Genomic DNA, 26,836 nt, shown 5'->3' on the forward strand with positions numbered 1-26,836 from the left:
CACTTTAAAGATCCCACCCTGGTCGATCTCTTCTCTCTCCTTCCATCAGAAAGGAGATACAAAAGCTTGAAAGCACGTGCCTCCAAGATCAAGGACAGCTTCTACCCTGCTGTTATCATCATCCTCATCATCATCATGTGCCATGTTGTATGCCAAGGGTGATGATGGTCTTTCCATGACCATGATTGTTCTTAGTGAATTTTTCTACAGAAGTGGTTTGCCATTGCCTTCTTCTGGGCAGTGTCTTTACACGATGGGTGACACCAGCCATTATTGCTACTCTTCAGGGACTGTCTACCCGGTGTCCATAACCAGGACTTGTGATCTGCACCAGCTGCTCATACGACCACCCCCCCCACCCCCCCACCTGCTCCTAGGCTTTATCTGACCCTGATCGGTGGGGCTGGGGGAAGGGCACCTTGCCCGGCCACTGATCCGTTGTTACGTCCTTATTGTCTACCTGTACTGCACGTTCTCTGTTTCTGTAACAACACATTCTGCATTCTGACATTTACTTCCCCTTGTACTACCTCAATGTATTTGCGTTCTGGCTGGTTAGCATGCAAAATTAAGCTTTCCACTGTATCTAGGTATATGTGAAATTAATAACCAATTACTAATAGTGACTTCATTCAGTCACTGGAATGTTCTGAGAGGGACGTAAAAGGCAAAATAAGTTCAAGTTTAAGTTTATTATCTTCTGAATGTACATGTATATACCAAATGAAACAATGTTCCTCAGGACCATGGTTCACCCACAAAACATATATCACACACAGCACATCAACCAAAGTATTACGACTATGTTAATAAAATACAATTCAAAGTGCATGTAGAGTTACAGAACACTAGAAAGGTTCAAAAATTTATTTTAATATCAGAGAATGTGTGCAGTATACAACCTGAAAGCTTTGCTCTTCACCGACATTCATAAAACAAGAAACTGACATAAGAGCAGAAGAATAAGCAGAGAAATAGGCCCTTTGGCTCATCTAGTCCATGCTGACCCATTATGCTGCCTAGTCCCATTGATCTGCTCTCGGACCATAGCCCTCCAAATATCCACATTTCTCTTAAATGTTAAAATTGGACCTGCATCCATCACTCCCGCTGCCAGCTTGTTCCAGACTCTCACCGCCCTCTGAGTGAAGAAGATCCCCCTCATGTTGCCCTTTAACATTTCTCCTTTCACCCTTTACCTATGACTACTAGTTCTAGTCTCGTCCAACCTCAGTGGATAAAACCTGCTTGCAAACAAACTCCGAGATTTTCTTTCTATTTCATTGTCTCAACCATAAACAACAAAAAAAAAAATTGCTGTGGGATTTCTTCTCCTTCGTTTGGTTGGGAAGAAAACATTAAACTTGGTCCTGGCTGGACAACCCGTGAGCTAGCTAAAGCCCTCATTATCAGTGTACGGGAGATAACTAAAAGCATCTGCAATACCCACTCGTGTTGGTTAGTCAAATACTTGCTGTCAGCACGAACAAATCACCCTTACTTCACTTTTTTTTCTCAAAAAAAATTTTAATTAGTATTTGACAAATGCCTTTTCATGCAAAAAAGAATATACATCAGCAATAACAGATAAATAGGTCAACATTGTTTTCTCTTCAAACTTAATCTAAGGATGTCAAAAACTCCGGGAACATGCAGCCAACCAATTTGCACTGACTACACACTCGTCCTGTAATATCTGCTTGACGGGAATGACATTTTCCACTGCTTAGGACAGAAATCCTGTGACATTTTTATTCATAGCCGCGCGTGCCCTTGTAATGATCAGCTCTGGACGATCTGCTTACTGCAGCAGGCCCCCGAGCCGTCCGAGAACAAACAATCACTGGAGGTGCCGGCAGCCCAACCTGCTTATTAAATATCACCAGGCTCCTAACGAAGAGTAACTGCTGAAAATTCAGGGTGGAAAACCCTCAAGGGCACCTCTGGCACATGACTGCTCGCATAATTTTAAACTTCTCAAACACCAGGAACTAGGCAGCTGAAGGCCTCCCATTTGCAGTCCAAGGTAATACAAGGCAGTCTCGCTGACGCTCATTTTACACCTGCGTCACTAAAGACGACAGCTTTTTGGGAATCAATAATGGAGGTTTAAAAATTACTCATAATTGATTGTTATAGCCACCAAACAATAATCTTCACTGTGCCACAATAAAAATAGTATTTCAGACCTTCAGTGAGTACTAGAGACTGCATTTTTATCAATGCATCCTATCCAGATGCATCACGGCTTGGGACAGCAACTGCTTTGTCCACGATCACAAGACACAGTAGAGAGTTGTGGACACAGCTCGGTACATCATGGAAATCAGTCTCCCCTCCATGGACTCCGTCTACACTCTCGCTGCCTCATTAAAGCAGCCAGCATAATCAAACACCCTACCCACCACAGACATTCTCTCACCTCCCTCTCTCAAAGGGCAAAAGACACAAAAGTCTGAAAGCACATCCCATCAGACAAGGACAGGTTCTGTCCTGCTGTTGTAAAACGATTCAAAGGTCTCCTATTACAATAAGATGAGACTCCTGACCTCACAATCTACCTCCTCATGCCCATTGCATCTTATTGTCTATCTGCCCTGTCGCTATAAGACTATTGAACGGTTCCCTGTTACCTAGTATGATAAATTGGACTCTTAAACTCACAAACATGAGAAATTCCAATGATGCTGGAAATCCAAAGCTGGAGGAACTCAGCAGGTCAGGCAGGATCCATGGAAATGAACAGTCAATGTTTCGGGCCAAGGCTGTCCTGAAGAAGGGTCTTGACTCGAAATGCTGACTATTTGTTCATTTCCATGAATGCTGCCTGACCTGCTGTGTTCCTCCTGAATTCACAATCTACCTCATTATGATCCTGCACCTTATTGGTCACCTGCACTCCACTTCCTCTGTAGCTGTTACATTTTATTCTGCATTCTGTTATTGTTTTACCTTGTTCTAACTCAATGCACAGAGTAATGATCTGATCTGTATGAACAGTGTGGAAGACAAGATTTTCGCTGTAACTGAGTATGTGTGGCAATAATAAACCAATACCAATTCATGAAGTTGCAAAAGGCGCTACAGAAATTCTGCCTTCATTCCAGCTCTGAAGTTAATGTGTGTAATGTAACCTGCTACAACTGTAGGCTCACAAACACGAGAAAATCTGCAGATGCTGGAAATCCAAAGCAACACACACAAAATGAAGGGACTCAATGCGAAACTTCGACTGTACTCTTTTCCATTAATGCTGCCTGGCCTGCTGAGTTCCTCCAGCATTTTGTGTGTGTTACAATTATAGGCTGTAATTTTCCAGAGATCAAATTTTTAAAAAAAAATTTAGAAATACAGCAAAGGTAACAGGCCCTTTTGTCCCAACGAGCTCACACTGCCCAGTTACACCCATGTGACCGACAAATCCGCACAGCTTTGGAATGTGGGAGGAAACCAGAGCACCCGGAGACCACTGCACTACCGTGCCACACGCTCAACTAACTGGGACATAACTATACAATGAGAGTGAAATGTTGGATTGAGAGACAGTTCTTGTACTAGAAATACTCTTCCCCAAACTAAAACAATACTATTCCCTTAAACAAAAGAGATTCCGCAGTTGCTGGAAATCTTAGGCAACACACACAAAATGCTTGAGAAACACAGCATGTTAGGCAGCATCTATGAAGGGGAGTAAACAGATGATGGTCCGAGACCCTCCATCAAGGCTCACTGCCTTCCCTAAGCCATATTAATTATGATAACTGTGCCTGAGGAAGGGGTTAGAGGAAGCAGAAGGGATTCAGGGGGCTGGTGGGGCGACTGTAAGGATTGTGGAGACATACCTGACGTCTCCTGGCTCCACAGAAGGACTTCGATTAGGGTATCAAGGCAAACATTTACTTGGTGCAAATCTTGAGCAGAGTGGTCCTAATTCCTACCCTACTCCATGGGGACGGGGAGAGTGGCATGGTAGAATGATATTTACCACATCGCTTTACAGTGCCAGTGAACAGGGTTCGATTCCCACCCCTATCTGCAAGAAGTTTATACAGTACGTTCTCCTCATGACCGTATACTAGCGTTAGTCAGAGAAAATTCACAAGGATGTTGCTGGGTCTGGAATGCCCAAGTTATATGGAAAGATTGAATAGGTTAGGACTTTATTCATTGGAACATAGAAGATTGGGAGGAGATTTGATAGGAGTATACAAAATTATGAGGAGTATAAATAGGGTAAATGCAAGCAGGCTTTTTCCACTGAGGTTGGGTGATACTCCATCTAGAGGTCATGGGTTAAGGGCAAAAGGTGAAAAGTTTAAGGGGAACATGAGGGGAAACTTCTTCACTCATAGGGTTGTGAGAGTGTGGAACGAGCTGCCAGCACAAATGCTGCATGCAAGTTTGACTTCAACATTTAAGATACAGTAAGTTTGGATAGTAAATGGATGGTAGGGTTATGGAGGGCTATGGTCCCCGGTGCAGGTCGATGGTAGTGGGCAGTTTAAATGGCTTGGCACAGACTAGATGGGCTGAAGGGCATGTTTCTGTGCTGTACTTTTCTATGACTCTAAATCATGGGCACGCTTTGTTGGCGCCAGAAGTGCGGTGACAATTGTGGGCTGCCTCAGCAATCCTCAGACACAAAATGACGGATTTCACTGTACATTCTGATCTACATCTGACAAATAAAGCTAATCTTTGAATGGGCTTCCTTTCAAACCACACAAACAAATCACTTAAACCTGAGCTTTAGAAATTCAGAGATGAGTTAATTCAACAAATTCCTGCCAAGTTTTCTCCATGTTAGAGAAGAATTAACAGCTGGTAAACAGTCTGATAGAAAGCCCAACAAACCAAGACATTCACTGTCAAAGATCATGTAACAATAGAGTATCACTCTAGAGATGCAGATTGGGACTGAGCCAGAAGCAATTTGAATTCACTAGTAGTCTGTGGTACTAGTCGCAGTACTGAGTATTTACTGCTGGGATGCTTTCTAACGATGACAATATGCTGCCAGTGTTCAGAGGTCAGCTCTGACAACTCCTTTGAGAACTCCAGTCTTATTTCAGTACCAATTTATTTATTTAAAATACAAGATTATAATGACTGGGTGGATTATTTAGTGGATATTGTGGATTATTAAAATATTACAGTTGATAGAAATGTGTGAAAATGAAACAAATGTAATAGCAGGGTATTTCATTATGCCAATATTAACTAGGATTAAATTAGTGTAAATAACATTGCACAGAATTTTTAAAATGCATTCAGAAGAGCTTTTTTAGTTTGTATGTGCAAAGTGGTGAAAGGGGGAGTACTGCTTTTCAGAACTAGCCTCAGGAAGTTAAACTGGGGAAGTTGGAAGGATCTGTATATCAGTGGGGCTGCATGGTGTAGCGGTTAGCGCAATCACTTTACAGCGTCAACAATCACTGACTGGGGGTTCAATTCCTGCTTCTGTCTAGGAGGAGTTTATACATTGTCCCCGTGACTGCCTGGGTTTCCTCCCACATTCTGAAGACATACAGTTAGGGTTGTGGGCATGCTATGTTGGTGCCAGAATTGTGGCAATACTTGTGCGCTTGCTGCATCCAGCACATAGCAACTGGTGACACAAACAACATACTTCATTGTACATTTTGATGCAGGTGTGACAAATAAAGCTAATCTTTATCTTTTTTCATCTTTATGTATGTCAGTAGTTCAGTGCAAGTATGGAAAAGAACAGAGAGAGACCAAGAGAAAAGATTTGTTCTGGGGAAGATCCAATTTTACCCTATCGGGACATAATCTAATGAGGACTCACAATACCTCATTAGTCAAGAAGGCACAGTGCATCTACACTTTCTGAGGAGACTGAAGCGTGCAAGACTCTCCACCCCCATTCTAACAACTTTCTATAGGAGCACCATCCAGGGTGTCCTGCCTGACTGCATCATTGTGTGGTACGGAAGCTGGAAGACATCAGACTGCAACACCCTACGGGGAGAGTAAAAACCGAGAAATCACCGGAGTTTCTCTCTCCTCTATTTGTGACATTTACCAAAAACGTTGTAGACAAAGGGCCCGAAACATTGTTGAGGATCCCTACCACTCGTCCCACAACTCTCTTTGACCCACTACCATCAGGAAGGAGATAAAAGAGCATCACGACTAGAACAGCCAGACTGGGTAACAACTTCTTCCCTCAGGCTGTGAGACTATGGAATACCCTGCCACCACCGAGGCCTCGTCACTAGGTCAGCGAGCTGTTTACTGCTTACCTGTGCTGCACTGTACTAGATGCATTTTGAATTATATTTTATTAATTTATTTATGATCATATTTTATGTGCTTGCTGTGATATGTGTTTTGTGGGTGCACCGTGGTCCGGAGGAACATTGTTTTATTTGGTGGTACATATGTACAGTCAGACACCAATGAACTCGATCTTGAACTTAAACAATGGCAAAGACAATATTGACTTGACAGTAAATTTGCATCAAAATGGTGAGCAACAACCAATAGTGAGGGTCCAGGGCAAAATATGTTCTTCATGCTTTAAAGGTGGTTGGGGTGAGGTGGGAGTACTGGGCATGCAGTGTTTAGAGAGGAGATGGAATAAGAAACCTTAAGGGGTTTGGCATCTTCATATAAGCATTATGTTAGGAGGCAACTAATATTGCACCAGTATCTGAAAGGACCTTAAGTCAGTAAAGTTCAAAGTTCTAAGTACATTTATTATCAAAGTGTGTACACTGGAGTGGTGGGATGGAGATAGCCTCTACTGATGGAGGTGTGAGGCACTCCTTCCCTCCGCTAGCCTGCAAATCACCCTTAGGCAAATTGTCCCACATTAGCCCCCTCCGCTTGGCCAGATCACACTCATGTGAAGTCGTGGGAGCAGCTGGTGCATATCACAAGTCCTGGTTATGCAACCACTGACGCCAAGCAGACAATCTCTGAAGAGTATGGATAACGACTGGGGTCCCCCATCTTGTAAAGACACTGCCCAGAAGGCAATGGCAAACCACTCCTGTAGAAAAAATTGCCAAGAAAAATCATGGTCATGGATGGACCATGACTGCCCACGCCATACGACATGGCAAATAGTGAACGAATGATATCATCTACATTCAGACCCTGCTTAATGCTGAGGATGTGTTCCTTGGAGGTGGAGCGGTATGTAAATCAGCGCTATGTGGGGTCAATAGAACATTTCGTAAGTAGACATGAGTGTCTAATAAAAAAAAAGAAACCCGAGATATATATTATTTTATGTGTACACAGTGATTTGTGGAGTAAGAAAATGGCAAATAGGCCTGACCTGTACATCAGTGGAGTAAACATTCATCACAGCAGTAACAGAGGGAAGCAGATGATGGTTACACCTTAGAGAAGGGACTGGGCTGTGGGTCCACCTCTAAGTTAGGCTTCTGCTTCAAGTAGGTGTCATCATTTGATGGCCCTTTTCTTAAGTTTCCTCTCATGAAGCACTTTTCAGTCACAGGAGATCATGTCAAGAATACCTCTCTTTGCCTTATTGCTTCACTCCCAGTCAGAGTCGTTATCAACCTGATGCTCGCCAGCTTTCAAACGCCGTATCACTTGCAGTTTCACATCCATGCTAATGGTTTTCCTAGACATCTTAAATGGATATTGCAGGCCATTTTCCAGACATTATGGGAGAAAAAAATGGAATAAATTGGCGAGGGAGCAAGAATGTTTACACACACTGGTGAGGCAGAGAGTGAACTAATACATGATTGGCCGTGAGTGGCTCAGAACGTATATAAAATGCTCTCATTGGCTGATCAAATGTTTACTGTAATGGTGACTGCTCTTGAGAAGTTTTAAGTGCTGTTTAGAATGGATTTTTTTTTGTTTTTAAAAATTTCAGTAAAGAATTGAATAACCGCGTTGTAGTGAATCAGCATTATGTGGGGTAGCATTATGCAGGCTCTGACTGTACATCTTCTTGCAGACAGCCACAAAGAAACACAATAGAATCCACGAAAATTCCACACAACAGAGACCAGCAAACATCCAAGGTGCGAAAAAAGAACAAATCGTGCAAACAATAAAAAAGTAAACAAATAATATAGTGCACATGAACTGCAGAGTCCCTGAACACGAGTCCAGTGCTGAGGCGATGGTTGGAGGCCACAGCTGTGGAGTCAATTCAGACAAAAGACCAGAATCAGGCCATTCGGCCCATCAAGTTTCTCCCTCATTTGATCACAGCAGATTTATTATCCCTCTCAACACCATTCTCCTGTCTTCAACCCATAACCTTTGACGCCCTCACTAATCCAGTACCTATCAACCTCCACTTTAAATATACCCAGTGTGTTATAACTGGAGCAATCAGTGTCTGGTCATCTTGCTGGCAGGGTTGGAAAAACTACAGATTAGAACTTCCTCATCCAGTATACTACAGTCAAGAAACTCCATGGTCTGGCGTGTTTTAATTCTATCAAACAAATCGATATGAATCCATCAATCTATCTATTTATTTCTTGATTGATTGATTGATAGATAAACAGCTTGGAACATGCCCTTCCATTTTGAGTCACGTTGTCCTGCAACCCCCAATTTAAAGCCTAATCACAGAACAATATACACTGACCAATTTATCTACCAATCGGTAGGTCTTTGGACTGTGTGAGGAAACCGAAGCACCCGGAGGAAAAGCACACTGTCATGGAGAGAAAGTACAAACTCCTTACAGACAGCGATGGGAATTGAACCTGGGTCGCCTGTACTATAAAGTGTTGTGCTATCCATTATGTTACTGTGCTTCCTCAATTGTAAGGCCTAAGATTAACTGAGATCGGAACTAATCTGTAGCTATTTAACCTACTGGTGCAACTTTTGTGATCTACTAATAATTCTTCTGATGGTGAGATTTATAGTGTAGAACAATTGAAAATAATCTTCAAAGGGTGCTCAATTGATTGTAAAATTCTGCTCCTATGTCTTATGCTGGTAGGTTAACTGATTTTTGTAAATTGCCTCATAGTGTAAATGAATCAAAAAGAGGAGTTACAGGAAAGATAGAAAAAACAGGATCCTAGGCTAGAGGGAAATAAAATGAAGGGGAAATGACTGCTGGAAGCTGGCATGGATCCAATGGGCCGAATAGCCTCTTTTGTGCTGTAATAAATAGGTTAACATGTTAGAAGGGTGGTTGGCACAGCTGTGGTGTTAAAATAGGTCAAAATAACATCCTTCTATATTATCTTCATTAAAAGAACATTTCCGCGGCATTCTCTCACAGGGAGTTGCAAAGTTTAGACAATTAACACTGAGGAAGGTCAACGTTTGCCCTTCAATGCAAGGTGACAGAACAGCACTTAAGGGAAATTATATTCCGTTGGTCGTATACTTTGATTTTGTCAGTACAGAATGAATATCTTCTGTGAACTATATATTATCTTTGAAATGTGGGGTGTGCGATTCACCCATGGTCTTAATGACATCCAGTAATATTACCTCAACTTCTAAAATTTCCAGGTGAAATTCAGCTGGGGATTGACCACCAGGCAAAGAATTAAACATGAAAGATAATTGGAATCATTTTATGCTTGGGTAAGGAATTCTCGAGAATTACTGAAGTCACCTGATGAAATTTTGAATTTCAGACAATGCAATTATTACAGCCCAGTAGCAGTTTGTGAAGTGTTATTAGTCACAATTATCATTTCAAAATTGGAGGAGGTATATCCTGATTTTTTTCAAGATATCAGGATAATTCAGTTATTCAAAATCTGCACTAAGTACAGAGTTAAATGCCAGGAATGCAAGGCATTGGTGTCCTGATGTACAGGCACCCATTTTCTCCTTTTAAACTTGTCCCTATTTGAACAGCAAAGTCTAATTTTCAAAGAATATTGATATTCAGATCACAACACTTGACAGATCTGCGGAATGGGAAGCATTTTGATTGTCTGCATAGATGATTTTCTTCTTCATGTGCTCTATTCGAGCAAACAAGTCCACGGGCACTTGGGTTATAAATGTGCCCGTTGATTGAATCCGAAAATGGCAAAAGCAATCGCGAGGAAAAGATCAGCTTTTCGTCCCTTTCCTGTTTAGACAAACTGTCAGGCAATGCAGAAGAGTACAGTGTGGAGGACAGCTTTCAGCAGGCTCACTAGAGAAGGCTGATTAAGAATGTTCAACCAACAGCAAACTGCAGGCCGTTACAGCAAAAATAAATAGACTATATGCAAATGGGTTTGTCACTTTGACAGCATGTCTCAATTAAGGCATCTCACCGCTGTTGGTTAGATCTTCTTCTGCAGTTGTATCAGCGAACCTACTGTATTCGAAAAACACAGGGCTTGACCCTAATCCACATGCATGCATTTTAAAAATTCTGTCTTGCCTGTGCACACCAGGATAACATTGGCAGATGTGTTAAGCAGTTGACAAATGATGAAAAACAGCTTGTCTCATCATCTGCATAGAAAAGCTTTAAAATATTATAACTACTGTCTTCAGCTTCTAATAAACTAAGCAATCGTGCATTGAGAAAATGTTTTGTGGTCAGATTTTTCTGCTACTTATAGAACCTGATTTGCATCTTATAAAGTTACACCTTTCAGTAGCAATAACACATGTGTAAGCTTCGACCAACTTGATGGTATAAAGCTGTATCATTTTTAATACAATTTGATTTCTACTTCTTCACTTTCACATGAGGACTGCATTCTATATTTCGCTGCAGACAGCATATTAAACATTAAATAAAAACGCGAATAAGACCACAAGACATGGGAGCAGAATTAGGCCACTTGGCCCATTGAGTCTGCTCCGCTATTCCATCATGGCTGATTTATTATCTCTCTCAACCCCAATCTGCTGCCTTCTCCCTGTAACCTTTAATGCCCTTATTAATCAAGAAACTATCAACCTCAGCTTTAAATATACCCAATGACTTGGCCTCCACAGACGTTTGTGGCAATGAATTCCACAGATTAATCACCCTTTGGCTCAAGAAATTCCCCCTCATCTCTGTTCGAAAGGGAATTCCTTGCATTCTGAGGCTGGTCTGAGACACCCACTGTACAACACATCCTCTCTGTGTTCATTCTATCCAGACCTTTCAATATAGTTTTAGCTACTGGGTTGGATAAGCTGGGAGAAATTCCTTCTACTCTCTGTTCCAAAGGGATGTGGTCTGACCAAATAATGTAAACTCATTGTGATAAGAATTAGTAAGCTTCAGTTTGGGGAGGGGGGGGGGGGGTTCTGTCTACTTTTCAGACTGAAGTACATTCCTTCATCTCACTGTGTGAGGTACTTCTGTACCCCACCTATTTTAAGTATCCATCTGTTGTTCTGTCTTGCACAGAAACAAAGCTCTCAAAGATGTCTGCCAGTGCACTGAAGTTTAATACATAATTAACAAACTAAAGCTAAAAGTGCAGAGAGTTTGACACACATATTCAAAAACACACATCAGCCGGGTCAAATCCTGTTCTTGTCAAAGGCAGATTAAGTGCAATTTCTCACATTGACACTAATCAAGATTTATGACAAGTAAGTAATACGTCAGCAGAATCACACAATTTTTATTTTAAAAAGCTCATCACATTGTTTGTTTAGATCCTTGATTAGTCAGGGCATGAAGGGATATGGGGAGAAGGCAGGAGATTGGATCAGCTGTGATGAAATGGCACAGCAGACTCGATGGGCCAAATGGCCTAATTCTGCTCCTATATTTTATGGTCTTAATGTATTTAATTGTATACTTTTTTCCCCATACAGGATATCTTCTAACATAAGAAGGTGACACAGCCTCTCCCTTGACCAGGGATGTTTAGTGTTACAATACCCATGCTGGATTAATGACGAAGTATCTTTATGCAGAAGTACAAAACCCAGTTTGATTAAATGTGTAATCACATCAAACAGCAAGCTTGACCAAATGATATATTTTGATTTCCAACTACAAAGTAATTCTTTAAAAGAAGTTTAAACTAGAGGATTGAACCTTATAACAAGAAGTCTGATACATCACCAACACATCTCTCCCCACCATCGGTAGCATCTACAGGAGGTGGTGCCTCAGTAATGCACCATCCATGATCAACAAACAGGGCAACGGCACCTTCTCGAAGCTCCCATCGAGCACGAGGTACAGAAGTCTGAGGTTCCACACCTCCAGGTTCAAGAATGGCTACTTCCGTTCAACCATTCATTTCTTGAACCAATTGGCACAACCCTAATCAGTATCCTCAGTATAACAACACCATAACCACTTTGACTCAAATGGGACTTTTTTTTGTTTTAATTGTGTTCTTTCTTGCAAAATTGTGTATAATTTATGTTCAGATCATTAATCCATAATTAATAATAAATTCATGTAATCAATGAATGCATTTTTTCTGGTAAATGCTGATTACATATGCCTGTGATGTTGCTGCAAGTATCACTCATCTCAACTCTGAACCGATTCCACATCCTACAGACTCATTTTCAAGGGCTCTACAGCTCATGTTGCCAGTATTATTTATTTTTTATTTGCACAATTTATCTTCTTTAGTTGTCTGTCAGTCTTTATGTATAGTTTTTCATCAATTCTACTGTATTTCTTTTTCTCCCAGTAAATGACTGCAAGAAAATGAATTTCAAGGTAGTATATGGTGACATGTATGTACTTTGATAATGAATTTACTTTGACTTGAAGTGAGTTTTTCCATTGCACCTGGGCAAACATACTCTCTGCATATGACAATAAATGCCATTTTGAGTTTGATCTTCAAAACACAATGCCTCAAAAAGGTGACATCCATCATTAAGGACCCCCATCACCCAGGACAAGCCCTACCTCACGATTTTTGCTCTCTTTTGCACTACTTGGTTAATTCATTTATATATACTTTTTAAAAACTGTAATTTTTAAATGTATTACATTGTACTGCTGCTGCAAAACAACAAATTTCACGACTTATGTGAGTGATATTAAATCAGATTCTGATTTCAAATTATATTGTTGACTGTAAAAATATTTTTGAATTAAATTATTTCATGTTACACCATGGCTGCTGCAACTATATTTTCCTTCTGTTCCCCAAGTACCAGGAGAATCACTCCTTGATCCTAACTTGTGCTGGTTTCATCAGCAGCTGTTGTCACCTTATATTCTTGGTGACTTTTGTAAGCTCTTTATTCAGCTGCTTTGATTATGCTAACAAGCAAATCCTTGATATCCTTATGCAGTAAATTGATTATATTCAGAATTCAGCTTCATCACCAGAATCCTCTTTTGGCAAATGTTGCATTTACAGTATATGAAATATCAGCTGCTATGATTGAATTTTTAATATTAAATTATTTCCATTGTTTGGGAATATATTCAGAAGTTTAATCTCGTATGTTTTATATCTGAATGCTGTAGACGATGTTCAAAGCAATGCAAAATAAGCAATGGAAAGGTTGCTGTTTCCAGAATCAGAATCAGGTTTATTATCCCTGTCATATGTGGAGGACTGACATGGAACAAAACTGAACAAATACATTAAAAATTGCTATACTGTGCGGATGATGGTATTGATCCAGTCAAGGACTGGCATGGAGGAAAATCAAATGAATACACACAAAAATGTTGTAAGTTACAATAAGAAAATAAATACTGCAAAAAGAGAGCAAAATAGTGAGGTGGAGTTCACAGACTGTTCAGAATCTGATAATGGAGGGGAAGAAGCTGTTTTTAAAATGATGTCCTTGATGGTGGGGAGACTAGTGCCCATGATGTAGCTGGCTGAGTTCACAACTCTCTGCAGCTTTTCACGATCCAATACATTGACCCCCCCCACCAAACCAGGAGGTGATGCAACCAGTAAGAATGCTCTCCACGGTTCATCTGTAGAAATTTGCTCGAGTCAGGTGGAGGCTGTTCAAAGATATGTACTTAGCCCGCTGCTCTACCCTCTCGCCCTCTCCCATGACTTTGTGGCTCGGCACAGCTCCAACACCAGCAATAAATTTGCTGATGACACAACTACTGTTGGCAGAACTTCAGGTAGTGACGAGGAGTGATATAGATCGGATGGTTGAGTGCTGTTGCAACAATAGCTTTGCACTCAACATCAGACCAAGGAATTGTTTGTGGACTTAAGGAAGGGGAAGTCCATAAGACCATAAGATATTAAAATCAATGGATATTTATCAAATAGTCTTACCCTAGAAAGGGGCACGAGACAGTGTTGTGCATGATCACCGCTACTCTTCGCATTATATCTGGAACCATTAGCTCAATACATCAGACAAAATGAAGATATCAGGGGAATTACTGTTAAAGGGACAGAGCATAAATTGGCTTGTTACGTGGATGACATTTTGATCTATCTAGGGCAACCAACATACGGTTTATCTAAATTGATGCAATCCTTTGAACAATATGGTCAATTATCAGGATACAAGATCAACATAGATAAAACCCAATTACTTTCATATAACTATAGCCCAACAAGAGAAATTGAAAGTAGATATCCCTGGGCATGGCAAACAGAGTCTTTCAAATATTTGGGCATCATTATGCCAAAAGATTTGGCAAAATTATCAGAATGCAATTATCAGCCTATATATAAAAAAATTAAGGAAGATATAACAAGATGGAACCTAATTCCTTTTTTCAGTCTCAGTTCAAGGACTGAATCTATTAAAATGAATATTCTGCCCAGACTATTATATCTCTTTCAGACCCTACCAGAAGAGGTAATCAAAATCAATTCAATGAATGGAACAAAATGTTAGCAAGATTTATTTGGCAAGGTAAAAGGCCTAGAATTTGTCTCAAAACTTTGCAATTAGCCAAGGAAAAGGGGAGATGGGGCCTACCTTCTTTTAGAGATTATTATATTGCAGTACAGTTGAGAGCTGTGATATGTTGGTGTAACCCATCATATGATGCTCAATGGAAAAACATTGAGATGGGGATATTTCCCATCCCCATACAGGAAATTTTGGCTGATAACAACCTACAAAGGTACATATTGATAACCCATGGGTGAAATGGACTTTTAAAATATGGAAAACTATTATAAAAGAATATAAACTAGAGGGAGATATTGCAATTCTTAAATGGTTGTGAATATGACTCGGATTTTATGCCAAATAAACTGGATGCTAAATTTAAGGACTGGATAGCTAAAGGAATAACAGTTCTTTGCAATATAATGAAAGAAGGACCACTGTTCAGTTTTGAAATGCTTAAAGAGAAACACTTATTAGAAAAACAAGACTTTTATCGGTATTTACAAATGTGACAATATGCTAATAGGACGGTTAAAAATGTAACCAAGGCAAGAACATGTTTGATAGAGCTATTTAGAAAAGCATATAATTCAGATAGCGGTAGTAGAATCATTTCAAGTGTGTATAAGGGTTTGTCAAATCTTAAAACACATTTGACTTCATACATTGAAACAAAATGGGAGAAAAGGAGGGATAATTATATCTGAGGAAGAGTGGGCAATTATACGGAGGTATCAATGGAAATGTACAAGTTCACAGAAATGGAGGGAGTTTGAATGAAAAACTTGATAAGATATTTTATTACACCCTCTTAGAAATTCCATTATGATAGTAACCTCCCAGTTTGCTGGAGAAATTGTGGAAATTAAAATGCAAACTATTATCATATTTTCTGGGAATGCCCCGCTATCATAAATTATTGGAGTGGGATACACAATGCTCTACAAGACATCTTAAATGTGAAATACCCTTAGAAAGTAAGACCATATATTTTGGATATATACCTCAAGAATGGTTGAAAAGAGATAAATATTTAATGAATATACTGCTGGTGGCTGGTAAAAAGACTCTTACTAGGAAATGGTTATCACAGGAGAGCCCAACCTTAAATACATGGATGGAAATTACAATGGATATTTACAAAGTGGAGAAGATAATAGCATCTGTTAATCATAAGTTGGAACAATTTGATTCATACTGGGAAAAATGGTTTAACTATGTAACACCTCATAGGCCTGATTTTATCCTCACAAATCAATGAATATGTTGTTAAAAAAAGATCATTCCCTACTTGTACATAGTTTTCTCCTTTTGCCTGTTTTCTTTCCTCTCTTTTCTGTAAGTGTATACCTCAGATAAATGACTGTATGTGGAGATTTGTGGCATATATGACTATATATGTACAATATCTGAAATACATCTTATGGAAATGTTTGTTTGATGATGAACTTCAATAAAAAATAAATTAGAAAAAAAAGACCTTAAGATATAGGAGCAGAAGTAGGCCATTTGACCCATCGAGTCTGCTGCGCTATTCAATCATGGGCTGATCCAATTCTTCCAGTCATCCCCACTCCCTTGCCTTCTCCCCATACCCTTTGATGCCCTTGCTAAACAAGAACCTATCTATGTCAGCCTTAAATGCACTCAATGACTTGGCCTCCACAGCTGCTTGAGGCAGCAAATTTGACAGATCTACCACCCTCTCCGCATCGCTGTCATGAATGGACGTCCTTCAATTCTGAAATTGTGCCCTCTTGTCTGAGACTCCCATACAATGGGAAATAACTTTGCCATATCTAATCTATTCAGGCCTTTTAACATTCGGAATGTTTCTATGAGATGCCCCCTCATTCTCCTGAACTCCAGGGAATACAGCCCAGGAGCTGCCAGACATTCCTCATACCCTTTCATTTCTGGAATCATTCTTGTGAATCTTCTCTGAATCCTCTCCAATGTCAGTATATCCTTTCTAAAATAAGGAAATCAAAACTGCACACGAAACTACTCCAAGTGTGGTCTTGCGAGTGCCTTATAGAGCCTCAACATCACATTCCTGCTCTTATATTCTATACCTCTAGAAATGAATGCCAACATTACGTTCATCTTCTTCGCCACCGACTTAACCTTGAGGGTATCCTGCACAAGGACTCACAAGTCCCTTTACATCTCTACATTTTGAAATCTCTGCCCATCTAAAGAATAGTCAGCCCATTTATTTCTTCCACCAAAGTGCATGACCATACACTTCCCAACATTGTACTTCATTTACCACTTCTTTGCCCATTCCCCTAAACTATCTAAGTTTCTCTGCAGGCATTCTGTTTCCCCAACACTATCCACTCCTCCACCTATCTCTGTATCATCGGCAAATTTAGCCACAAATCCATTAATCCCATAGTCCAAATCATTGACATACATCGAAAAAGCAGCGGTCCCAACACCAACCCCTGTGGAACTCCACTGGTAACTGGCAGCCAGCCAGAATAGGACCCCTTTATTCCTACTCTGTTTTCTGCCAATCAGCCAATGCTCCACCCATGCTAGTAACTCCCCTGTAATTCCATGGGCTCTTATCTTTCTAAGCAGCTTCACGTGTGGCACCTTGTCAAAGGCCTTCTGAAAATCCAAGTACACCACATCTACTACATCTCCTTTGTCTACCCTGCTGTAATTCCCTCAAAAAATTGCAGTAGGTTAGTCAGGCAGGATTTTTATTTCAGGAAACCATGCTGGCTTTGGCCTATCTTGTCATGTGCCTACAGGTACACCATAATCTCAATCAGTTCCAACAACTTCCCAACCACTGATATCAGGCTAACAGGTCTATAGTTTTCTTTCTGCTGCTTCCCACCCTTCTTAAATAGTGGAGTAACATTTGCAATTTTCCAGTCATCCGATTCAATTCCATTGAAATACCGACACATTGGAATTTAGTTTCTCCGTCTCAAATTTCAAAGTAAACTTGATCATATTGTAATCACTGTTCCCCAAGGGTTCCTTAACCTTAAGCTCTCTTTTCACCTCTGGATCATTGCACAACACCCAATCCAACATAGTTGATCTCTTAGTGGGCTCAACTACAAACTGTTCTAAAAAGCCATCCCTTAGACATTCTACAAATTCTCTCTCTTGAGGTCCAGTACTGGCCTGGTTTTCCCAATCGACTTTCATGTTAAAATCCCCAATGATTATCATGACATTGCCCCTCTGACATGCCTTTTCTATCTCATGCTGTAATTTGTAATCCACATCCCGGTTGCTGTTTGGAGGCCTGTATACAACTGCCATTAGGGTCCTTTTACCCTTGGTGTTTCTTAACTCAACCCATAGAGACCCTACAGCTTCCAAGCCTATGTCATCCCTTTCTAATGATGTAATATTACTTCTTATACACAGGGCCACACCACCCTCTCTGCCTATTAACCTATCTTTCCGATACACAGTATATCTTTGGACGTTCAGCTCCCAACGGCAGCCATCCTATAGCCAAGTTTCAGAGATGGCCATTATGTCATATTTGCCAATCTGTAGCTGAATTTCAAGATTGTCCATTTTAATTATTTTGCTGTGTGCATTCAAATATAACACTTTCAGTCCAGTATTTGTTGCTTTCTGTTTTAACTGCACCACGCCTCTATTGCCCTATAACTCATCCCACTGGCTGTGATTATGCCTCATCTCCTGTCTGTCCTTTCTATTATCTCTGTTGCACGCTATCTTTGATTTATTTCTGTTTTCCCCTTCCTCAGCCCTATCACTCCAGTTCCCATCCCCCTGCCAAATTAGTTTAAACCCTCCCTAACAGCTCTATTAAACCTGCCTGCTAGGATATTGGTACCCGAAGCCCTGCCCCTACACCAGTCTCTCAGCCACACATTAATATGCCTGATTATGCTATTCTTGGACTTGTTAACATGTGGCACAGGCAGCAATCCTGAGATTACTACCCGGGAGGTCGTGCTTTTCAGCTTCCTACCCAACTCCCTGAAATCTCTCTTCAGGACCTCCTCTCTTTTTCTACCTATGTTATTGGTACCAACGTGTACCAAGAATTCTGGCTGTTCACCCTCTCCCTTCAGAAGACTCTGCACCTGATCCGAGACATCCCATACCCTGGCACCTGGGAGGCAACAAACCATGCGGGTATCTCTATCAGGCTGACAGAACCTCCTGTCTGTTGCTCTCACTATGGAATCCCCTATGACTACTGCATTCCTCATCTTCTTCTCCCCTTTCTGCACCTCAGAACCAGATCACCGTGGTTGTCCTCTGTCAGGTCACCTCCCTCAACAGCATCCAAAACGAGGTAACGATTACTGAGGGGGGTGGCCACAGAGGTGTTCGCTACTATCTGAGCTCTTCCTTCCCTCCCCTGACAGTCACTCATTTATCTAACTCCTGCAGCCTCGGAGTCACTAACTCCCTGTAGCTCCTATCTATCTCCTGCCCACTTTCCCTAATAAGCTGTAGGTCATCAAGCTGCAGCTCCAGATCCCTAACACGGTCTCTCAGGAGCTGCATCTCAGTGCACCTGGCGCAGAGGTGGCCATCTGGGAGACTGGAAGATTTCCAGGATTCCCACATCTGACACCCAGAGCAAAGTACTAGCCCTACAGACATGCTCTCTATTCTTCAAAAAAAAAATGCAAGAAAAAAAGTAAGTCCACTTACCTCGCCAAAGTCGAGGGAACACGCACCGTCATTGAGGGGATAGCAATGGAAGGGGTGCGTAGCTTCAAGTTCTGGGTGTTAACATTTCAAAGATTGTATCCTGGGCCTAACATACTGATGCAATCACACGGAAGGCATGCCAGTGACAATACTTCATTAGGAGTTTCAGGAGAAACTTCATTATTTCACGAAAGATTCTAGTAACTGTCTACAGATGAACCGTGGAGAGCATTTTAACTGGTTGCATCATCAACTGGCGTGTAGGTGCCAATGCACAAGGTCAGCAAAAAGCTGCAGAAGTCGATGCCTCAAGAAGGTAGCATCCTTTATTAAGGACCCCCACCACTCAGGACATACCCTGTTCTCATTACTACCATCTCATTACTACACTCAACAGCTCTTCATCAGATTTCTGAATGGACCCATGAATACTACCTCACTGTTCTTTTTGCTTTCTTTTCCCACTGCTCATTTAATTTTTTAAAATATATTTCTTAATATAACTTATGTTACGTTTTATGTCTTGTACTGCCACAAAACAAAACAACACAAAACAACAAATTTCACGGCAAACTTCAGTGATAATAAACCTGATTCTGAATCTGATTCTTAAAAGCACAACACATGCAAAAACTGGAGAGCTGGAATAAAAGCAGGAAATACTGGATATACTCAGACAGTCTATAACGAGAAAAGATGTTAATGGTTTGGTATAAATAACTGTTGTTGATGCTGTTGCCAATAGCTGGCCCCAGATAAATTAAACCACCTACTTCAGGCCAAGGAGCTCTGCTCTCTTTCCACACTCCCCCAACAATTAAAACTCCTCCTGGATAATAAGACACACCAATCTTCACATTCCTCTTGCAAGAGCTATTTTTATGTGGAGTGTACGAAGTCCCTGTTGAACCTGCAGCACTCAACACAACGACAAGCTTGATGCATTTTGCCTACAGTCCTAGGAGAACTTTGTCAGCCACTGCCCGGTCTTCAGGTTTTCCCGTGTATAAAATGATGCTTCGCTTTTAAACAAGTAGAATGAAAATAACGAAGAATGTGAATTCAGGCACCTTTTGGATTTTTAGCATGCATAATTCTTAGATAATGAAGTCGTCAGGCCTGCATGGTGCAATAACTAGATTTGGGAGGTATCATTTGCAGCAAGCAGGTATCAGATAATAACCACTTAAAAGAGGAGAGCACTTGGTCTCCTTCCCTTGAAAGTCAATGTCATCATCTAGGCCTCACTTTCCATCAACAGCTTCCAAGGGGTAATTGCAGAGCAGAACCTTACAAGGACCAGTAACTGGCATGTTTCTAGAGGTCAGGGGCTGGGTAGCCACTCATTTGGGACAGGTGAGTCACATTCTGAGTTTCCACCATCTGCCGTTTGAAGACTGAGGTTAGCAGGTTCAGAGTTCAAAACCCAAAGGTTGATGACCCTGGGTCAGCAGGTCTGGAGGCCAAAGGCTTGATTCTGAGAGTCCAGAGCCAGTGCCTGAAGGTCAGAGGCCAAATGGTGATCTGCCCTGCACTGGTGGCCTATCTGTGCGTGTGGATTGGGAGGGGGTGATGGGAAACAGATTTGTTTTGCCGCTGATGTTTGCTGTGTATTGTATGCTGACTGCATGTTATTCTGCTGAACATTGTGGGCACGCTTTGTTGGCAACAAAATATGTGGTGACACGTGCTGCCTGCACCTCAGCACACCGTTAGGCTATGTTGGTTGTTAGCGCAAATGATGTGTGTTTTGATGCAGATGTAACTAATAGATCTAACCTAATAAATAAATAAATCTGATCTGTCAACAGTCTGTTCACCAGTGTAACATCAATATAGAAAGCTACGACAGTAGAGTGGTTCAGTATGAGTTTAATAGCCACAGCAGTGCACCATCAACTCAAAGAAACACTTTCAAGGTCTCTTCATCTCATGTTTGTGATACTTATTGCTTATTAATTGATCAATTCTTCTTTTTCTGTTTGCACAGTTTGTTGTCTTCTGCATTCTGGTTGAATGACCTAGATGGCCAATCCTTCAATGACTCTGTTACACTTGTTATTCTACAGATTTACTGAGTATGCCCACAAGAAGATGAATCTCAGTGTTATATATGGTGATATATACGTACTTCGAGAATAAAATTTACTTTGAACTTTTGAACTATGAAATTCAAATCCTCCCATAAATCTGAGGAAGTCAAATTCAACTAATGAAGTGAATCTATAATTGAACAAGTCTTGGTAACTACTGACTGCTGTTACAAACCATCTGGTTCACTATGCGTCTTGGATCTATGTTCATAATTAATTTCTACCCAGGGATCGATGTTCATAATTAATTTCTACCTATTAGTCTCTGCCTATGAAGATCAAGGGGGTACAAATTCAACTGGGCATCGGTGAAAGTCATGGCGCAACGTACACGTGGCATACAGGAGAATCTCTAGAAGCGTGGTTTTTAGTTAACAATTCTGTAAACAGACTCATAGACCTCATCCTATTTATGAGCCAATGCAGACAAAATTCCAAACCACAACACATGAAGATTGCCACACAACCAATCAGTGACAGACTTTCAGATGACAACCAGTCAGCTGGTTGATAAGTATATAAAGGCCAAGCTTTGGGAGGACACCACAATTAGCAGTGAACTGATGATGTCTCCTCATATGGTGACAAAATGTTTGCAAGTAAATTGCCAAGATTAGAGAACAACTCAACCCAACCATCAACCAGCCAAGATACACATTTTCCAAATTAATTTCTCCTCCACTTCAGAAACAAGTAAAGACAGACAATAGATACCGGCACAACTTGCAACGTCCACACCCATGAAAAAACAAATTAAATCCAGCGTTGCAGCATGTGCTGTCTTTCCTTACAAGGGCTTCTTTTGCCAGCCCACTTAAAATGCACAAATGCAAAGACAGCACCACTATCACAATCACAGACTTCAACAACCCACCTCACTGCTCCAGGGACCTAGTGCCGTCTGTGGGGTGTTTGGATGTTCTCTCACTATGCGAGTTCCCTCCAATATCCCAAAGACATGTTGACTGGTCGTCAAACTGGCTGCGGTAAATTTCCCTGGTACAGCGAGTGGTCAGAGAATCAGGAAGAGTTGGTGGATGTGTAAGGAAGAGATGGCTATAGGATAGTAATTGGGGGAATGGGATTGGTGGGATTGTTCTAAGAGCTAGCAGACTCAATAGGCCTGAAGGCCACTTTCTACATTGTAAGAAAAGTACAAAGGAATACGGACAATCATCGTCATCATTTTGTGCCGTGTTGTATCACATTGACAATGATAGTCTTTCAACCAGGATTGTTCTTGACAAATTTTTTTGCAGAAGTGGTTTGCCATTGCTTTCTTCTGGGTAGTATCTTTGCAAGATGGATGACCCCAGCCATTATCAAAACTCCTCAGAGATTATCTGCCTGCTGTCAGTGGTCTTGTGATATGTACCACCTGCTCATATGGCCATCTACCAATTGTTCCCATGGCTTCACGTAACCCTCAATGGGGGGGGCAGGTGCTATACCTTGGCCAAGGTGCAGGCAGATGAGTCAATCACCTCATCTGCTCCATGTTGACCAAGATTCCCATCTAAGCCAGTTCCACTATTCCTGGTATCTTTGAGTAAAAGAACCAAGAGCATAAAAGAAATCAAGATTTTGTGGCTACTATTTTATTAGTACCCTGCTTCAATATATGATGGGCACTGCTTAAGGCGGTGGGATGTAAATACATCTTTACCAAAGGAGGTGTAAGGTATTCCTTCTCTTCACTAGCCTGGAGGTCATCCTTGGGCAAGATGCAGCACCTGCTTAGTCGCCCTGACCAGGTCATGTGAAGCCTTGGAATCAGGCGGTGGATGGTCGTATGAGCAGCCGGTGCATATCACAAGTCCTGGTTACGTGACCACTCATGCCAAGCAGACAGTCTCTGAAGAGTATTGATAATGGCTGGGTCCACCCGGTTTGTAAGGACACTGCCCAGAAGAAGGCAATTGCAAACCACTTCTGTAGAAAAATTTGCCAAGAACAATCATGATCATGGAAAGACATGGTGCATAACAAACAAAATGCTACCATAACTGCCAACTCTAGAACAGGGATTCCCAACCTTTTTTATGCCATGGACCCCTACCATTAACTGAGGGGGTCTGTGGAAACCATGTTGGGAACCCCTGCTCTAGAGAGTGTTCACGGTTCAGTGTTCACATGACTTTCCATACACAATTTTTAACTGGGATTTCAGACATTCCAAAACCTGATCTTTAAAACTACAAATCATAAACACAAGTGATTCTGTAGATGCTGGAAATCCAGAGCAACACACACAAAATGCTGGAGGAACTCAGCATGCCAGGCAGCATCCACAAACGGAAACAAACAGTTGTTGTCTCCGGCAGAGACCCTTTATCAGGACTGAGCTCTGCTGAGTGCCTCCAGTACTCTGCATTAATCTTTAAAACTGTTCAAAGACTCCTGAAGCACGTTGTAGGTTCTGTTTTCAATCCTAGCTCCAAAAATAGGAGATTCCATTTTTAAATAACATCAAATAATGTCCCGAAGTCTTCACGACATAACTGGTTCATTTTTCTGACAAGGAAGAGAAAGTCTGGATAACCAAATAAACAGTTGTGGCAATTTCAAAGGAGAAAGCTTGATGATGCAGGGATTTTGTCAGGAAATCCCGACTAATGAAGGCCAATACACCATACATCTTGTTAACTATCCTATCAACTTGCTCTGAAAATTTGAGGGATCTGTGGACTTGGACCCCAAAATCCCACTGTTCCTCCACACTGTTAAGAATTCCACTATTAACCTTGAATCCTGCCTTCAACTTTGACCTTCCAAAGTGAATCACTTCACACTTCTACGGATTGAACTCCATCTGCCATTTCTCAGGCCAGCTCTGCATCCTGTCTGTGCCTTATTGCAACCTGGACAACCTTCTACGTTATCTACGATGTCGCCTGCAAACTTACTTCATTTATGTATAAACATTCTACAAAACAAAAAAAAAGACAAGCACTCAATGAAAAGGAAACACATTGGCCCTTACATACCTGACCAAAATGCATGGTTATCGGCCGCCGGTCGTCGCGCTGCCTCCCTTCCTTCTTCTCAGACAGAGGGGATGCCATACTTTTATGCTGGACATTGTCTCCCGCCACTGAGTAGCCATTTTCTGCCATTTCCTGCAAGACAGACACAAGAGATTAGCATTTGCAGGACCATTTGTGATTACTGGACACAGGATATCGAGGAAGCACTGCAGGGAGCAGCTGTCTACATGTTCTGATGTTAGAAACACAAGCTATACGCACAAACCAATAAATCAGTGAGTGACATACCAATTGCAATACAACCCTGTAGAACCCTAAGAGTAAAATAGGGAAAAACAATTCATTAATCAAAGAGTTGCATCTCTCATTGGAATCCAGCGATAGTCACTGTGCAGGGAAGAATCAGACCCACTTTCTGCTAGTTTTGACTGAGAATAAAATATCTGATGGTAGTGTATTGGTTAGTGTGATGCTATTACAGATCAGGGCGTTGGAGTTTAGAATTTGATTCTGGTGTCCTCTGCAAGCAGGTTTGTATGTTACTTCCTGTGTTCGTGTGAGTTTTCTCCAAGTGCTCCACTTTTCTTCCGGTCTAAAGACAATTAGTAGGTTAATTGGTCATTGTATGCTGTCCTGTGATTAGGCTAGGGTTAAATCAGTAGGTTGCTAGGAAGCGCAGCTCTAAGTGCTGGCAGGGCCTATTTCACACTGTATCTCTGAATAAATAAATATACTTTCAGATATCGCTATTGCATGACCAAGAGTAGCAATATAGGTGTTACCTGTCACATCGTTCTCTTCATGATTGATGTGCACAACAGATGAAAATCAGTCCTGAATGTCTCCGTAGCTGTCAGGATCAAGGGAGGGCGAGGAAGGAGATTTTTCACCAGAATTGAATTGTGTTTGCTTTTAAAATTGAGCTTCCTCAAAATTTCCCACAGTTTTAAAACAAGTAGATCATTCTAAATGGATAAAACTGGTGATAGTTATCCTGGGCTACTAATGAATAGGCAAGGATTTAAGCTCATCATCCAGGAGTTCCATCTGATTTGAAGGTTCTGATCTGTTCTCATGATATTTGGTTATTCTTCCCTGACGATCGTCACCTTGTAGTGATGGAGAGGCTTGTGAGTTCCTGAGATCCCAAGAGCGATGCTGTCTGGAGTTTAGCCATCTGACGCTTAGCTCCCGACAGTCACCTGTGGCAAGGTCAGGGTGAAGTCCAGACAAGGAGCAATTTAACCCAGACCTCAATGGTGCAGCTGGTGGAAGATGATGACACATCACAACAGCGGTGAAGGTGGAGGAAGGCTGCAGCAGTGCAGGGACTCCAGTCATCTTGCATTCGATGACACTGGACCCTGATCCTGATATATCAAGAACGGTGGGGTGTCTGCCCATGTATCAGCACCCCATGCTAAACAAAGTCATACACAAGCGTTCTCCATTAATGGAATCTATCCTAATGTCCCAGATTAAGTCCAGTGGCGATCATCAAGTGGTAAAGGGTGCAGGGTTGTGAGGTCTGGCCAGAATATGTGGATTCTGGATCAGCCTCTACAGCCACTTGAACGCCCAGCAATAGAACATCAAACTTAACTCAAGTGATTGCACTACTGCTAATTTGGCTATCGTTTATTTTAAATCCCTATTTTATTGAAATAATGAGAATAGGGATTCCTTTTGACAGAATTTCCAATGGATGTTTGAGAAAGTTGTAGCAATTCTCATGAAATAAAATTTCTGTACACTAGAATCAAATAACTTACTTCAGACTATCTATGTATAACACTGGCAGAGAGGTTTGGCTTAACACACACAAAGTGCTGGAGGAACTCAGCAGGTCAGGTAGCGTCTATGAAGAGGAATGAACTGTTGATGTTTTAGGCTGAGACATTTCATCAAGACTTTAAAGGAAGGGGGAAGAAGCCAGAATAAAAAGGTGAGGGGAAGGGAAGGGTCTTGGCCTGAATCGTTGACTGTTAATTCCTCTCCATAGATGCTGTCTGACCCACTGAGTTCCTTCAGTATTTTGTGAGTGTTGCTCTGGATTTCCCGCATCTGCAGAATTTCTTGAGTTTATAATTTTTGGACCAGAAGATCATAAGAAATAAGTGTAGAATTATGCCATTCAGCCCATTGTGTCTGCACCACCATTCATCATGGCTGACTTACTACTCCTCTTCAACTCCATTCTCCTGTCTTTTTCCTGTAACTTTTGACATCTTTACTAATCAAGAGCCTATCAACCTCTGTTTTAAATATACTCAATGATTTAGCCTTCAGAGCCATCTGTGGCAATGAACCAGGACTGGAGAAAAAAAGTTGAGG

At 41.2% G+C, this 26,836-nt stretch overlaps 1 protein-coding gene across 7 annotated transcripts in view; it reads right to left on the minus strand.

Moving 5' to 3' along the window:
* Positions 1-26,836, minus strand: part of dennd1a (DENN/MADD domain containing 1A) — a 618,210-nt gene that overhangs the window by 77,262 nt on the left and 514,112 nt on the right. For all 7 annotated transcript variants that reach the window (XM_073052569.1, XM_073052565.1, XM_073052563.1 and 4 more), the window contains one exon: positions 24,503-24,634. In XM_073052569.1, the coding sequence (XP_072908670.1) occupies positions 24,503-24,634 (132 nt within the window). The remainder of the gene's footprint in view (positions 1-24,502; positions 24,635-26,836) is intronic.

Source organism: Hemitrygon akajei, chromosome 7, assembly GCF_048418815.1.
Source record: "Hemitrygon akajei chromosome 7, sHemAka1.3, whole genome shotgun sequence".
Lineage (NCBI taxonomy): Eukaryota > Metazoa > Chordata > Chondrichthyes > Myliobatiformes > Dasyatidae > Hemitrygon > Hemitrygon akajei.